Raw genomic sequence first — 15,443 nt, 5'->3', positions numbered from 1 at the left:
TGTGTGTGTGTGTGTGTGTGTGTGTGTGTGTGTGTGTGTGTGTGTGTGTGTGTGTGTGTGTGTGTGTGTGTGTGATGGGTCATCTTCGATGACACCCAGCATTAGGAAGCGACTCCACGTGCGTCTCGAGTGACTCCTTGTGATCGGATCTCACTTCCCCCGCTCCGTATTCAAACAAAAACATACTTATAATTACATAATGTAAATGAATATTTACTGAAACACGAGGAGAGAAGAAGTCGACAGGTATTTGTTCAGTCGAGCCTCGCTTTAACTCGCCATCAATTAGCTTATGTTATATTTCACTGTTCCCTGTATGTTTATTTTACTGTCACTCACCACACCAAAGTTTCTCATACAAAACGCTGTGTGCAAGAAATACAGTAAACCATCCCTCATCCCAACTGCACCTCTCCTCTTCTATTTCCATCAAAGAAAAACGGGTTTTTAAAAAGTGCTGTCTGAATGAATATTATTGTGATGATTATGTAGATCTGTCTGCCAGCCTTTGTACCGCTGACCCACACACTGCATTTAGGAAAGTGTCTATTGGGAATAATATTGTAATCCCAGGTGTAAACCGGGCCTGAGACCGCCCTTCAAATTAGGAATCATATCAACTAACATCTGCTCAGCTGAAGTGCCCATGTACAAGACCACTGCTCCTACAACAGACCTGAAGCTCATCTGAGGTTGAGGGATTTTCCACCTCTGCGTTGTAGTCCAGGTTTTTTTTTCTGTGGACGTTTCCAGTTGTGAAGCACACGCTTTTAGATTCAGTGTCTCGTACACTTCAGAGGAAGGGTGTCCTCACGACTCCAGAACACGTTCCGCTTTTCTTTGGCATCAAAATAATCCAGTGATGTTCGTTAGTACATTCGTGCTAATAATGCAAACAGGAAGTTAACTGCTGTACATGTTTCTCTGTGCCGTGATCTCCCAAAAGAACAGGAAATAAAAATCAGATTTTTCTGCAAGGATGCGTAAAAAACAATATTTTCTGTCTTTGTTTGTAGGACTATTCTTTTGTGTTCAAGCCCGAGCTGTGTCAGACGTTCGTCGGCTGCTCCATGTTTGCTCCTCTGAAGATGTTGCCCAGCCAGTGTCTCCCACCCATCAAAATACCAGAGGACTGCATCTACCGACCGAGCTGGACCATGGGCAGGGACATGCTCAACCCTGTGCCTGTGATGAACTTCCTCAACAAAGACAGGTATGCTGCTGTAGACAACATCACTAACGTCACTTGGATTCATTTCCTCTTCTAAAAAGACTGTCTGTCTGTATTTCTGACGTCCGTGGAACCTTTTCAGGTCGGTCAGCCCGTTTCAAACATTCCTTCTAATTTATCTGGATCGTCTATTGCGGACGGTTACTGAGGGACTCTCATTTATATTTGCAGAAGTCACGCCGAGGCCGGACTGGATGGTTTTGCGTTTTGTGTGCGAGGAAGCATATAGTCATAGTGTGCTCTCTTTCTGTCCACACACCCTCTGGTCTCTCCCTGGACACCACCTTAGCAGGCAGCTCAATTTCCCATGCATGGCTGCCTCAGGCGGAGCAGGGAAATGAGTGTAAAATGCCTTCTTAGTCGAAGCCGAGGATTATCACTGGAGGGGTGAAGCGGGCCCCCACAGCGGCTCCATGCCACCTCACTGCTCATAACAGCTTGGCGTCTTTAGTGTCTCTGTCACTGCGACACCTCCAATACTTTCCACACAAACATGGGGATTTTTTTTATCAGCGTGAAAATCTCCAAACAAACTGCGTTTTATTCTATTGATTTTGTGCCTTTCTGTGATCAAAGCAGTCGACCCTTATTAAATCTGTACGGATTGATTTATTTTCAGCGTTGTGTTTGCTGATCTGTGTGGAGTCTTTCACAATGATGCACTTCTTATTTCAGTTTTTAACCATGACAACTTTACTTTGAATGAATGTTAGTGCATACAATGGGAACAAACAAACCATTCAATTTTCAATTAACTGTAAGCTAATAAACTGACCGGGTGCAAATACCAAAGCATTTGCTCATGGACAACAGTGATTGGAAAATGTTGTGGCTCATTAAAGGTGAGACTGTTGTTTTTTTATTTAGTGACCTGTCAGCACACAGTTCATCCAGCAGGCTCTGGCTGCGCTGCAAATGTTGACTGATTTTTAAATAAGAGGCAATTACATTTTTTGCAGAGCTAATTGAAACTGTGGGGTTTGACTTTTTGCCTGATTGCTGAGATTATTTTTAGATTTTTTTTTCCTTGTATTTAGGAACTCTGGAGCATGACAGGAAATGTGGCGCAGAACAAGCAAGAAAGGCAGTGAAATACTTTAAGTAACTGTGATTTGAGAAAGTGATTATTTTTAGTCATAGGATTGCTAAATCCAAATGTCCTAAGGGGGATTGGTAAAGATCCTGAAATGTTGTGCCGGTGCTGCTTTCGCATCTGCATCCCATCATGAACGCAGTCCGGCTGCAGAGAGAGTTGTGTTTGGACTTCCTTCTAATAGCTCTGTGCCAGGAGTTGTTCCCCCACATACAGCGAGGGACACGATGTGCTCACCCTCCCTCCTGCTCTCTCGTACGCACTCTTTCTCTCCCTGCTTCCTCACAGTTGCTCGCCAGCCCAAAAATAACCCTTACCTCAGAGGGACGCTTGTTGAAATGTTTATTGAACTCTCCCTCTGCTTCTTTTTGCTCCCCGTTTTGTCTTTCTCTCTCGCTCTCTCCTGCATTCTTGTTTTCTCATGTGTAAACATGTGTGCAGTCGAAGCCCGCTCTGCATTCCTTTTGTAATGAATGTCGTCGTGCCCTACTGCCTTATTACTCCGACTGTCTTCACAAATTCAGTGAGATAACTGTCTTGCTATCTGAAGCAGTGCTGTTCTGGGAAGAAAACAACTATGTTCTGTGCACTAGTGCTGAACGTGTTTCTTCGATGGACATAAAGACCCCAGCTGATCATTATTTGTCCTGAGGACCTGCACAAAAGAGCCGATGATGACTTTTTTTTTTTTTTTTACACGAGAAAGTTGTAACCGTAGTCTAATATCCGTAATCTTCGATATGAATATATGTGTTTGCCTTTTCTAATTCATGTCCTGTGATCTTTCTGCCCTCAGTAACATCCCCAGTGTGGGCAGCACCATGGACCAGGAATACAGCCAGAGCTACACCCCTCAGACCCACACGCCCTTCATGTCCAACAGCGCTCCACCGAGCAACAGTGGCGCGGGCATCCTGCCTTCACCTGCCACCCCACGTTTCTCCGCCCCCACCCCACGCACGCCGCGGACTCCTCGCACACCTCGCGGCCCCTCCAGCGTTCAAGGCTCTCTCAAGCAAGAGAACTCGGATCTGTACTACTCTCCGGCGTCCACGCCCTCCACCTGCCGGCCGCTGAACTCCGTGGAGCCGGCCACGGTTCCCTCCATCCCCGAGGCCCACAGCCTCTACGTCAACCTCATCCTCTCCGAGTCCGTCATGAACCTCTTCAAGGACTGCAACTTCGACAGCTGCTGCATCTGCGTCTGCAACATGAACATAAAAGGAGCCGACGTGGGCGTGTACCTGAGCGACCCCGTCGGCGAGGCGCAGGAACCCTGTAGCTGCGGCTTCAGCGCCGTCGTCAACCGGCGTTACGGAAACGGCTCGGGCCTCTTCCTGGAGGACGAGCTGGACATCATCGGCCGCGGCTCGGACGTCAGCAGAGAGGCAGAGAAGCGCTTCGAGGAGCTGCGGCTCTCCTCGCTGGAGAGAACTGGAGTCGGGAGGGGCGACCGTGTCCCAGATGAGCTGATTCTGCTCTTGCAGGACCAGTGTACGAACCCCTTCTCACCCATTTCGGTCCTGGAGCACGACATCGGGACGCGGGGGCCAAGCGGGGCCACCGTGCCTCCGTGTGTTCGGGTGGAGGAGAAGGACTACCACAGTGACTGCTACATGGCCCTGGAGCATGGCCGGCAGTTCATGGACAACATGTCGGGTGGCAAAGTGGACGAGGCGCTGGTGAAGAGCACCTGCCTTCACCACTGGGCCAAACAAAATGGTGAGAAACGGGGCGTTTTCCTTCCTGTTGCTAAAAGCAAATCTCTTGCATGCAAATCTCTGTTGCCGTCACAAATGCCCCTAAAAATTATGTTTAGAAATTAGTTTTCTTTTTTTGTCTGTTTTTAAGTAATATAACATCATTCAGGATTTTAAAAAAGGATTTCAAGAATTTATTCAAAACCATTTCTTTTTAGATTCTGATTGTTTTTCTGATATTATTTCACAACTGAAACAGCATTTTAACACCCGATATTTCACCAGATATTTTTTGTAAACAACTTTAGCGTTGTATTTGGTTTTAGTTCTGATCAGTTGAGAAACATAAATACTTAAAAACTACCGTCTACTAAGTTCTATTGTCAAAAAAGCAAGAGATCTGAAAATCTGGTCGGAAAAATATCGGATTAAACTTGGGACGTTTTTCATTCTTTTTTTATTTTGCCCAACGTTGGTTTCTCATGTTGTGATTAATCTCCTCTCCTCACCTGTTGTTCAGCGGTGGACGTGAGTGCGCTGTGCTCTCAGGACGTGCTGCGGGTGCTGATGTCTCTGCAGCCTGTACTCCAGGACGCAATCCAGAAGAAGAGGACGATGCGCTCGTGGGGCGTTCAGGGACCCCTCACCTGGCAGCAGTTCCACAAGATGGCGGGACGGGGCTCTTACGGTAAAGCTCGGGGCAACTTGGGGAAATTAATCCTTTTGATGTACAATTCTGACTGAGGCTTGCTACAATACAGTTTCTAATCCATAAAAGATTGCAGACTGTAAAGGATCAAATTCCTGGAAAAACTCCCTGAAAGTAAAAAAGACAAAATACCTTTTATCGACAACTTGAACACTAAAGTACCGGATTTCAAAAAGCATTACTGGTCAAATCCACAGTATCTCCGGTGTGGGTGATAACAACATGTGGGTGCGTGTGACATTTGGGATTTAGGATGTGTGTGTCTTGGGGTAGAAAAACTCTTGACTGTTGTCAGATCAATAGGCAGTGAGGTCTCTCCGGTGTGCTCCAGATGTCAGCTCTGTTGGGAGGAGCTGTCAGATCGTTTAGTGACCTCACATTCTGATGCACAGCGGAGGACGGATGGAGGGGCGAGGGGAGCCGACACCTTACTCGTTAACAATAGTCGCTCACTCAGTCGCTGTTCTGTCTGTCCGTGTGTTTCTTTTCACTGCCGCTTACATTTTGTTTTCTCTCCGTGCTTCTCCCGTCACTCCAACAGGCACAGACGAGTCCCCGGAGCCGCTGCCCATCCCCACTTTCCTGGTGGGTTATGAGTACGACTTCGTAGTGCTGTCTCCGTTCGGTCTGCCCTACTGGGAGAAACTGTTGCTGGATCCCTTCGGCTCCCAGCGGGACATCGGGTACCTGGTTATTTGTCCTGACAACGAGGCCCTGCTGAGCGGCGCCAAGAGCTTCTTCCGAGACCTCACCGCCGTCTACGAGGTAGGAATGAAGGGGGCGGACATCTCAGTCGTCACTCTGTCTAAATATAACACTGCTTTAGTTGCATCCACCTCAGGTTTGGGAGTTAATCATACACATAGAGGAATAATTAGATTTATTAGTGATGGAAAAATACCTTTATACTTTATACTACACTCAAGCCTCCATTCTTTACCCATTTTTAAACGCATCAGTCCACACACTGTCTCCCTGTCTTTGACACGTTGCCTCCCTGTTTCTCTGCAGTCATGTCGACTGGGGCAGCACCGGCCCATTTCCAAAGGCTACCCTGATGGCATCGTCCTCGTCGGCGGCAGTGGGGCCAAGAACCTCGTGGATCAGCCAGTCAGCGACTGGTTCCTCAAGGCTGCCAGCGGCAACAGCGACGCCTTCACTAAGCTCAAACTCTATGCACAAGTGTGCCGCCACAACCTCGGTACGTGTTGTTTACCGCTGCGTTTTTTTTTTTTTACTGGCGCTAATTCTTCTGGTGCACAATGCGTTGTTCAGTCAACTCTTTGTTGCAGAATTTTCACCTTCAACACCTCTTGATTTAGTTATTATTATCATAATAGAGATTTGGTATAAAAAGGCTAGCTGGAGAACCATGACTGCTTGAAAGAGCCGAGCTTTGAAATGCTAAGGAGGAGGATCAGTGTAGTCGGCTGTTGAAATGGAATAAATGAGTAGCTTTTTATTACCTCGAGTTTCATTGATATAAGTTCAATGGTGTGTTTGGGTTTCTCTCTTTAGCTCCATACCTCGCATCCCAGCCATTAGACAGTTCCCTCCTCACGCAGCCCAGCCCCCCACCCTCGTCCAACCAGTCACCTTCCACGCAGCTGTCTAGCTCCACCTCCAGCACAGTCAGCCAGCAGGGCTCAGTGAATGCTGCTGGCTCCTCGGTTCCCAACAACAACAGCAGCAGCAACAGTGGGTCCGGAAACGGCTCTGCGTCATCCAACAGCCTCGTGACATCTTCAGGCCAGCCTGGCAGCACAATACCGTCTGCCAAGCCCAACTCTTTTTCCCCGTTTGGGAACATGAGCAGCCAGGGCCAGGGAGCCGGTCCCCAGAGTGGACAGCTGGGACAGCAGGCTGGTACCCAGAATACTGGCACCTCAGGGGACGGCTCCAGTAGCCAGGCCCAGGGGCCAACAGAGCCTCCTGAAAGGTACTGCACGGCACACAAGCTGCACGCTGTTCAGTAGAGAAAACACTCAAGTACCAGATTGATAACTTTGCTTTTTGAAGGTGTTTTACAGCATTCCTGAAAGAGACAATCTTTGTGTGCTCTTGTGTTTTCCCAGCACTTTGGAACGAGAGAAGGTCGGCGTCCCAACGGACGGGGAGTCCCACGCCGTCACGTATCCACCTGCCATCGTCGTTTACATCGTGGACCCCTTCAGCTACGAGGAGGCCGACGGTGGTCCCGGGCCGGTGCCGGCCCACTCCAGCGTGTGGACGCTGGGATTGCTACGCTGCTACCTTGAGATGCTTCAGTTCCTGCCCCCGCACATCCGCAACTCTATTTCTGTACAGGTGAGGACGCTTCCCAGGAGAGCCACATGTTTATTGCGGACCATGTTTTATTTCATTTTAACGATGGTAATTGCATTGGTTGTGTATTCAGTGTCAGTCACTCCTTAATGGTTAACAGATTGTTCCCAGTGGCCTCACGGTTAACATATCCATCACCATCAGGGGCAGTACATTGTTAACTAATTACTAATAGTGTACTCTGAGTGACTAGAAAACACTTAAACTTAAACAACGTGATCCACAATGGAAGTATTTATACTATAGCTGTAGTTGCCAGAATATTCAAGTTTTCATGGGGGAGGATATTTGTCTCGTTCTTCTGGTTTCTGCTTCTCTTGAATCAACAGATTTCACCTTACTGCAGCCACCTCGCATGTCAAACCCACATATCAGCTGTGAAGACATGTCCACACAGAGCAGCTGCTCTGAGTCACTTTTGTTTCAATCACTGTTAGTTTTGTAATGAAGTGATTTTGATTCACTAATCTGTTTACAAAAGTTGGCACCGAGTCTTGTGCTACTTTCTGAAGTGACACATCTAAGAAGAAATAAAGTGACTTTTGGGGGCTTCTCAACTGATAATTTGAATGATACATTTTTATGGGGCAGCTCTAATTTGTCCAGAGTTGTAATGGTTTGCGTTGCATACGAGTTCTGTGTTTTAAACAGTTTTCCTTACTTCTTTCCACTTTTCTCCCAGAATATATTGCGTCGTTAGTGTTTGGTGAGCTGTGTTTAACAACTGGTCTTTTTGGACCTCAGATTGTCCCGTGCCAGTACCTGCTCCAGCCGGTACGAGGCGAAGACCGCCATATCTACACCCAACACCTCAAGTCTCTAGCGTTCTCCGTCTTCGCCCAGTGCAGACGGCCGCTGCCCACCTCCACCAACGTCAAGTCCCTGACTGGCTTCGGTCCGGGCTTGGCCATCGACACTGCACTGAAGAGCCCAGAGGTAAATGCAACACGCTGCCAAGTTGAAGCAGTTGCACTCTTTAATTGCTTTGACATAATCCATCTGCGAAGCGGAGACAGTAGTTTGCATGCAGTTGCAGTGCAGTTCTTTAGCTGATCAGTAGCAACTCTCTTTTGGCGCTGTGACATAAACGTGCGAGTGTCCTCGTATCGATAGCCAAGCGAAGAGAGTTTGACACTGGCCCGAGCAGCGGTGTCGCACTTGCTTATGGTTTTCCAGCCAGACATGAGCCTGACCTGAAAGCACCCGATCTCCTGCCCCGGCGATGATAAATAGTGTTTTAGCGCTAAACATCCAGAGGTTTTTTTTTCTTTTTTTTTTCTTCTGGAACCGAACCAAAGGAACTTGTAACCCTCTGCTGCTCTAGAGTTTTCTTTCCATTATCTGCTTGGTTTGCTCCCTGAGACCTTCATAATGGGATCTTGACTCCTAGTGTAGACAAAGGGGTGCTTCAGATCAAGACCTAATTCAGTTGACTTCCTTCTTCGCTCCAAATGCTACCTTTTCCCTTCAACACACTGGCAAACCTGGAGCTGCCATGCATGGATAACTGGGATATGGATGGGACAATGGAGAGAGACGGTGGCATATTTTAGTTGTAAAGATATCTAACATGTGAACTGAACAGACAATAAAGAATGAATTTTCTGTGGATGTAAAGGTTTAACAGCCAATCAAGCTGCAGCCGAATTTTTACACCTGGAAGCAAATCTAGTTTTTATCCATTTCTGTGGAAGAGTTGAACACGTGTCCTAAATCCTTCATCCTCTCCATCTGCAGAGGCCCGAGTGTCTACGTCTTTATACACCGCCGTTCATCCTGGCACCGGTGAAGGACAAGCAGACGGAGCTCGGGGAGACATTCGGTGAGGCGTCGCAGAAATACAACGTGCTGTTTGTTGGCTACTGTTTGTCCCACGACCAACGATGGCTTCTGGCTACATGCACTGACCTGTATGGGGAACTCCTTGAGACCTGCATCATCAACATAGACGTGCCCAACAGGTAGGACCCCCCGTCGGCACTACGTTTAAACCATCTTCAGAGGTTTTGTTACCATCAAACTTCTCACAGAGGTATTTTTCTGGGAATTTACGAATGTCATTAAACTTAAATAACAATGGAGGAGTGTGTGACAAAGTATCGTCTCAGAAAAAAGGACATCTTACACATAGTTTTTACATATTGTCTGGACCCTTATCATAAACCTAACCATCCCACAACGTAACAACCAATCACAGGCAGAGCATCTCTCCCGCTGATCCAATCTGGCACCAGTCTTACAGTCAAGGTTTCAGAGCAACTTGACACCATTCTCCCGACTCGTTAATTTTTCAAGCACAGCAAATGCCTGTGATCTTGCAAATGGAGCATATCCGCTATTGATGACACTCACAACGTGCCTGCTTGATATCTAAACAGTGCGTTTGCTACCTATTGTGTCATGCTAGCTGTCAAATGAGACTTTGTGCTGAAACATAATTTCTAAGCACCTCTGATTACTAGCTGAGTGCATTTTGCGTTTTGAAAAGGGGTTTTGACATATCTGGGTGTGTTCCACAGGGCACGGAGGAAAAAGGGTTCGGTTCGGCGGCTCGGTCTGCAGAAGCTGTTGGATTGGTGCTTGGGGCTGGTGCAGATGACATCAGTGCCCTGGAGGGTGGTGATTGGTCGACTGGGCAGGATAGGGCACGGAGAGTTGAAAGGTGAGGAGGACTGTCACAGTGAAATGCCTTTACAAAGCCAATAGAAAAAGACCCAAAAAAAGTACATTCAAGTGTTTTCATGTCAGTGCGTCACTGGTTCAGTCATCCCTCTGTTTATCTCTGTTCATGTCCCAGACTGGAGTATTCTGTTGAGCAGGAGGAACCTCCAGTCACTCAGCCGGCGTCTGAAGGAAATGTGTCGAATGTGTGGCATCTCCGCCTCAGACACTCCCAGCATCCTCAGCGTGTGCTTGGTTGCCATGGAGCCGCAGGGATCCTTTATCATCATGCCAGGTACAATGTGTGCCCGTGAAGAAGAAGATTGTACATACACACATACTCTCTGTTTCGACATACAGTTCTTGTTCCAGTGACATCACTCAACCCAGAAAGGCAACTGGTGTGTGCCTGCGCGCGTGAGACATGATGGATGGCAGCAGCATATCACAATGCGTGTCCCCTGCTTGTCCACAGCAGATTGATGGCAGGGAAGATCATGTACCTTTCGCTCATAAAGCACTACCTCTCAGATGCCCATTGATCTCCATGCAGTGTGATGGAGAGGCAGATCAATGGGTTTATTTTGGGAGACGAGTGGGGGATTGTCAGTGCATCATACCACGATTGTGTGAAGCTATGCCGGGCTGAGGACATCTCCTTTTGAAAAAAACTCTTCAAGCTGATAGGGATTAGCAAGCCTGTGTTAGTGTCAGATGAGTATGACTAAGGGGGTTGGCACAATACACTTTTAAAGCAGCCACTGTGAATGCATCCAATCAGTTCAAGCAATACTGTAAACATGTAAACATATTAGCACTTAAGCAGTCATTTCTTCAATTTGAATGCTGTAGTTAAAGAGGTTTTATTAAAACTTGGTGTTCGGACAGGATGTTACTTGTATTTTATTAATATATTCAATCAAATTGAATCAGTTGAAACCAGTGAAATGTGGAGAGTTTGCTGAGCGGTTAAATGATTTTATTGATACTAGATAAAAGGATCGTGAGAAGGGTTCGCACCTCTTTAGTTTCCTTCCTCTCGGTTGCGCTGTTTATTGACTCTGCCTCCTCCCTCTGTGCCTCCCATCAGACTCCGTGTCGACGGGCTCAGTGTTTGGCCGCAGCACCACCTTGAACATGCAGACGTCCCAGCTGAGCACCCCGCAGGACACGTCCTGCACCCACATCCTCGTCTTCCCCACCTCCGCCTCCGTCCAAGTCGCCAGCTCCAATTACACCAACATCGACCCCAACATGGACATTCTGAACGCCACCACCGGTCAGCAGCGCTCCTTCATCCGTCTTGCAGTCGTTCCCTGGGATTTCTCTCTGGTGTTTTGAATTCAGTGCAGCGCGTCCTATTTACTGGGCCCCCAAAACAAACTCGCATCAAATTACTGAGTAGTTCCCTTTTTATCTGTTCTCTGTTTCCAAATCTTTGCGTTTCTAGTCCACTAAGAGTTTGTACTGAAGGAGTGTGTGTTTACATACTTAATGCACCTACAGCACCCAGAAGGGTTTTCAGATTATTTCCTGTGGGAAAAATATATTTGTTGCTAGAAATGTAAAACATGTTTACTCACGTTGTGTAATATAGTGAACAGCAAACGGATCCCGTAGTGGTACTGTAAGAAAAACATTCTGAAAGTCATAGTGAAAGTTTTTACCACAAAAAATTGACATCATATTTCACATAAAGACTTGAGGGGGAATACATTTTAGATGCTTTTCAGATTCAGGGAGCTTAATTCATTTTAAAAATGACCTGTTAGCTCTATTGAGTTATTCTCCTTTTCTCCACAGATGGGTCTGATGGTATCGGGATCTTTGACCTGCTGGACCAGGAGAACGAGTTCGTGGACCCTGACATCATCAACATCTCCCCCAACACTTCCCCCGTACACTCCCCTGGCTCTCATTACCACCACGGAGGTGATGGCAGTAAGGTGAGACAACACGCACGCACACGCACACACACACGCACGCACACACACACACACACACACACACACGCACACACACACACACACACACAGTTGTTGGAATGACCTTTAGTACAACATGTGATATGACACATTGAAATGCAGCTAATGTTGAGTCTCCACCTCGTTGCAGGGCCAGAGTACAGACCGGATGGAGTCTCATGAAGAGGTTCCCAACCTCCTGCAGCAGCCTCTAGCACTTGGCTACTTTGTGTCCACGGCCAAAGCCGGCCCACTACCCGACTGGTTCTGGTCAGCCTGTCCGCAGGCTCAGAACCAGTGTCCACTCTTCCTTAAGGTACCTCCCTCTGACCCGCTCACATATTTTTTTTTAAGGCTATCATTTTAAACACGTGCACTTCATGGCTGTCATTTATCAATAGGTTGCATGGCAACAGCAGTAAAAGCAGTTACACTCTTTGTTCTCCATCAAATGCTGAAGGGATGTTTATTCGTTTTTCGTGACCTTGTCAAAGCAGGACGCCAGCGTCCCCCTCACTCTTTGAGACACTTGCACACAACCTGATTTATTTTGCAGTCAACCCATCAACAGCCCTGTTTCTTATGAGCAAAGTAAACCGTCAGACTTCGTTGCATGCTGATATAGTGATTGAAGCAACATGTGTACATCAGAGTGTGATTGTGTCCCGTTTATCTTAACATGGAAATGAGGCTGTTGTCAGCCCCTAGTTCCTGTCAACACTGATTTGTTAATTTACTGTTCCTAAGGTGCACATGTTTGTTTGGTGGCATCCTCCGACGTCACATTTCTTCATGTTTACAGTCTATAATTTTGTCATCTTGACTGTTCATATGGTGAATCTACACACAGCATCGATTGCACATCTGTGTTCAGGAAGAAGGATTCTTCCTCAAGTTTCTTCTGTTTTGTTCCTTTAGAGGGTTTTTGGGGAGTTTATCTTTGTTTGTATCTTGGTGTAAAGACAGGGTGTACAGAATATAACGATTCTTGAGGCTATTTGTTTAAAACATTTATTAATAATAAAATGTACAGTTTCTTGAGACTTGGCTAAATTCGATATTTACTGTGTAGTCCACCATAAAGAGTTCTGGTTATTCTGAAAAAGAAAATATGCCATGCATCCATATTTAAAGCTAATAAGAGACACAGAGTCATATAACTGCAAGTAGGACAAAAATGCTAAATCTATCCTGGGACTGTAAGGGTTAAAGGAATGTTTATTTATACACTTTTCAAGAGCTAGATGAGAAGATCAATACCAAACTGTGAATATGATACCATTGAAGATGGACTGTAATCAAAAGCTGATTACTGTAGCGTCACATAAAGACTGGAAGCAGGTATCCAGAGGTAAAAACCTCAGTGTTGTTTGTTTAACTTGTATAAAAAGGACATGCTGGAAGGTAATGAGGTGGATGAGGGGTCTCTGCTGATTGCCTGGAAAACCTCACTGCCCCCAGCCAAGACGTCACCGAGGGCACCCCATAAAACCACAACTGTGTTTTGAAAAGCAGCAACGATGTCAGCTGCCAATGAGCTGCAAATCGCTTCTGTAGCATTTTGTTGCATCACGTGACCAAACCTGGAAAAAAAATAAAATTAAAAAAAGTTGCAACTGCACAAAACTGCTGTTATGAATGACAGCGATGTCCCTCGTTTCTGGAGTCTCTGCTGCGTAAAGAGCTATACTTATTGAGATGAGATGTAATAAAGGATTGATACGTTTATTCTGATGTCTTTGACACCGCCTCTTTCCCTGCACTCCCTCTCTCAGGCCTCTTTGCACCTCCATGTGTCTTCAGTGCAATCAGATGAACTACTGCACAGCAAACACTCCCACCCCCTCGACTCCAATCAGACCTCAGACGTACTCAGGTAAACAACCCCACAACACACTCCGCCTCCAGTCAAGTGCACAAATGACTATTACCACCCTGCTGACTGTGCTTCCAGACTGGGTTTTCTGTTTGTGGACTTTATTTCAGATTGAGGTTGCGTTTGTGCGCACGCGCTGACAACATACAGATCTTAACATATATGCAGCACGCAGCTATTATGTATATTGGTTAATTATAGCGCAGGACTCCTTAACTCAAGTCTAAATATAAAGAGTAACTGTGTTTTGTATATGTGGACAGATTTGTGCTGGAGCAGTACAACGCCCTCTCCTGGCTGACGTGTGACCCGGCCACGCAGGACCGACGATCGTGTCTACCCATTCACTTTGTGGTGCTCAACCAGATGTACAACTTCATCATGAACATGTTGTAACCAACAGCCTGTTACAGGAGGCAAGTCGGGAAATCATTTCAAAGAAGAGGAAAGCGACGGCTCCGAAGAGGAGTTCCTCATGACCCAAGAAAACCAGAGTACGGAGCTGGATCCAGTACCGAGACCGGGAGTAGACGGCTGTTCAAAGCCGGGCCGGTCCGGTCCGGTCCCCCGTGGCTGTTACTGGTTGAGACAGTCCTCTCCCTGTGATTTAAAGACATGCACATAGACACAAGGGAATAAAGAAGAGGGGGAAACCTGAAGTTGAGTCGCAATTAATGATCGTGAGAGAATGACAGATTGGTTGTCATGGTATGTAGCATGGCAGCACAGTCACTGGCCAGTCTGTATCAGAAAGACGAGTCTGTCTGTAAAGTTATTGGAAGAAAAGGGACATATTTGATCAAGAAAAAAAACTCAAGAATGGATCTTTGGTTTTAAGACATAAAATTCCTTTTTATTGCTTTGGATGAAATAGTATCCAAATGAAATGCCTGCATCTATCTTATTTATTGTAAGTTTTTAAATGTATAATTTGTCTTATTTCTTAACCTCTTTTATATATAAAAAATGGAGAAGGTTTATATTACCTTCCTGCTTTAAAGCAATTGGTCTAAGATATATGTAATCGTCTTAATTAATAAAACAACCAGGAAAAATCCTATAAAAATTAAATAAAGTCCCAGTAGGTTGCTTTTAGAGTATTATTTTTTGTAATGGAGACAGAATATTTGTATTGTCATAATGTACAGAAGAATTAGAGTGGAGAATTATGTTTCATGCCTTTGAGCATGAAGGACTTACAGCAAAGCTGTAGCTACAGAGGACTTGTACAGCAATGAACTTCACTGTGTTCAAATAAAGAGGTACATTGTTGTATATAGTATTTTATACCACACATTTAGACACAAAAACCAAACGGCAATATATATAAATAATTATATATGAATGCCATGCCAGCAGCAGGTGGTGTGGCTTCTGTTTTAGGAATAAAGTGCGTCAACTTATTTTCCTGTGCTTGTGTTTATTGCTTCGGGGAGGGCAACTGTGATGTGCAATTGGACAAGGACACCAAAAGTGGAAAGGAAGGAGAACTATTGGCAACCTCAGGTTTGAATTTCAGTTTTTCTTTTTTCTTTTTTAAGGGGAGAAAGAAAATGAAAGCTACAATGGGAGAAGAGGTGTCTTAATGGCAGACATGCAGTGTCCTTTGCAGCACATCCATTTAGTCCGCTGTACCTCTCCTTACTCTGATTGGCTCATCTGGCACCTCTTCTGATTGGTTACGGACACATTTAGACCAATCCCATTTTACTTCAGTGTGAAAGTAAATGTGTGGTGTAAATGAACTTTAACCAGCCATGGATGGCTGCCCATTGGAAATGCAGTGTTTGTGCAAAGAGGAAGATGTACTGTCTGGATTTCTCCTCTTCGGAGGGAAACTGTACTTTAACTAATGAAAATCCATTGATATTGCTCTTTATCTTG

General features: G+C 45.8%; 1 protein-coding gene across 1 annotated transcript in view; it reads left to right on the top strand.

The window, feature by feature from the left end:
• Positions 1–14,963, top strand: part of med13a (mediator complex subunit 13a) — a 71,358-nt gene extending 56,395 nt beyond the window's left edge. The window contains exons 16-31 of the mRNA XM_069724106.1: positions 1,017–1,213; positions 3,121–4,046; positions 4,545–4,712; positions 5,275–5,498; positions 5,745–5,934; positions 6,252–6,672; positions 6,809–7,040; positions 7,803–7,994; positions 8,796–9,019; positions 9,578–9,720; positions 9,856–10,014; positions 10,810–10,998; positions 11,523–11,665; positions 11,835–11,999; positions 13,459–13,559; positions 13,823–14,963. Of these exons, the coding sequence (XP_069580207.1) occupies positions 1,017–1,213; positions 3,121–4,046; positions 4,545–4,712; positions 5,275–5,498; positions 5,745–5,934; positions 6,252–6,672; positions 6,809–7,040; positions 7,803–7,994; positions 8,796–9,019; positions 9,578–9,720; positions 9,856–10,014; positions 10,810–10,998; positions 11,523–11,665; positions 11,835–11,999; positions 13,459–13,559; positions 13,823–13,955 (3,807 nt within the window). The 3' untranslated portion in view covers positions 13,956–14,963. The remainder of the gene's footprint in view (positions 1–1,016; positions 1,214–3,120; positions 4,047–4,544; positions 4,713–5,274; positions 5,499–5,744; positions 5,935–6,251; positions 6,673–6,808; positions 7,041–7,802; positions 7,995–8,795; positions 9,020–9,577; positions 9,721–9,855; positions 10,015–10,809; positions 10,999–11,522; positions 11,666–11,834; positions 12,000–13,458; positions 13,560–13,822) is intronic.
• Positions 14,964–15,443: the final 480 nt, after the last annotated feature.

Source organism: Brachyistius frenatus, unplaced genomic scaffold (assembly GCF_029030835.1).
Source record: "Brachyistius frenatus isolate BFR_SWC_R1_liver_20210118 unplaced genomic scaffold, ASM2903083v1 Contig_361, whole genome shotgun sequence".
Classification (NCBI taxonomy): Eukaryota; Metazoa; Chordata; class Actinopteri; family Embiotocidae; genus Brachyistius; species Brachyistius frenatus.
Note: the sequence above shows the minus strand (reverse complement) of the source record. Positions and strands in the feature narration are given on the sequence as shown.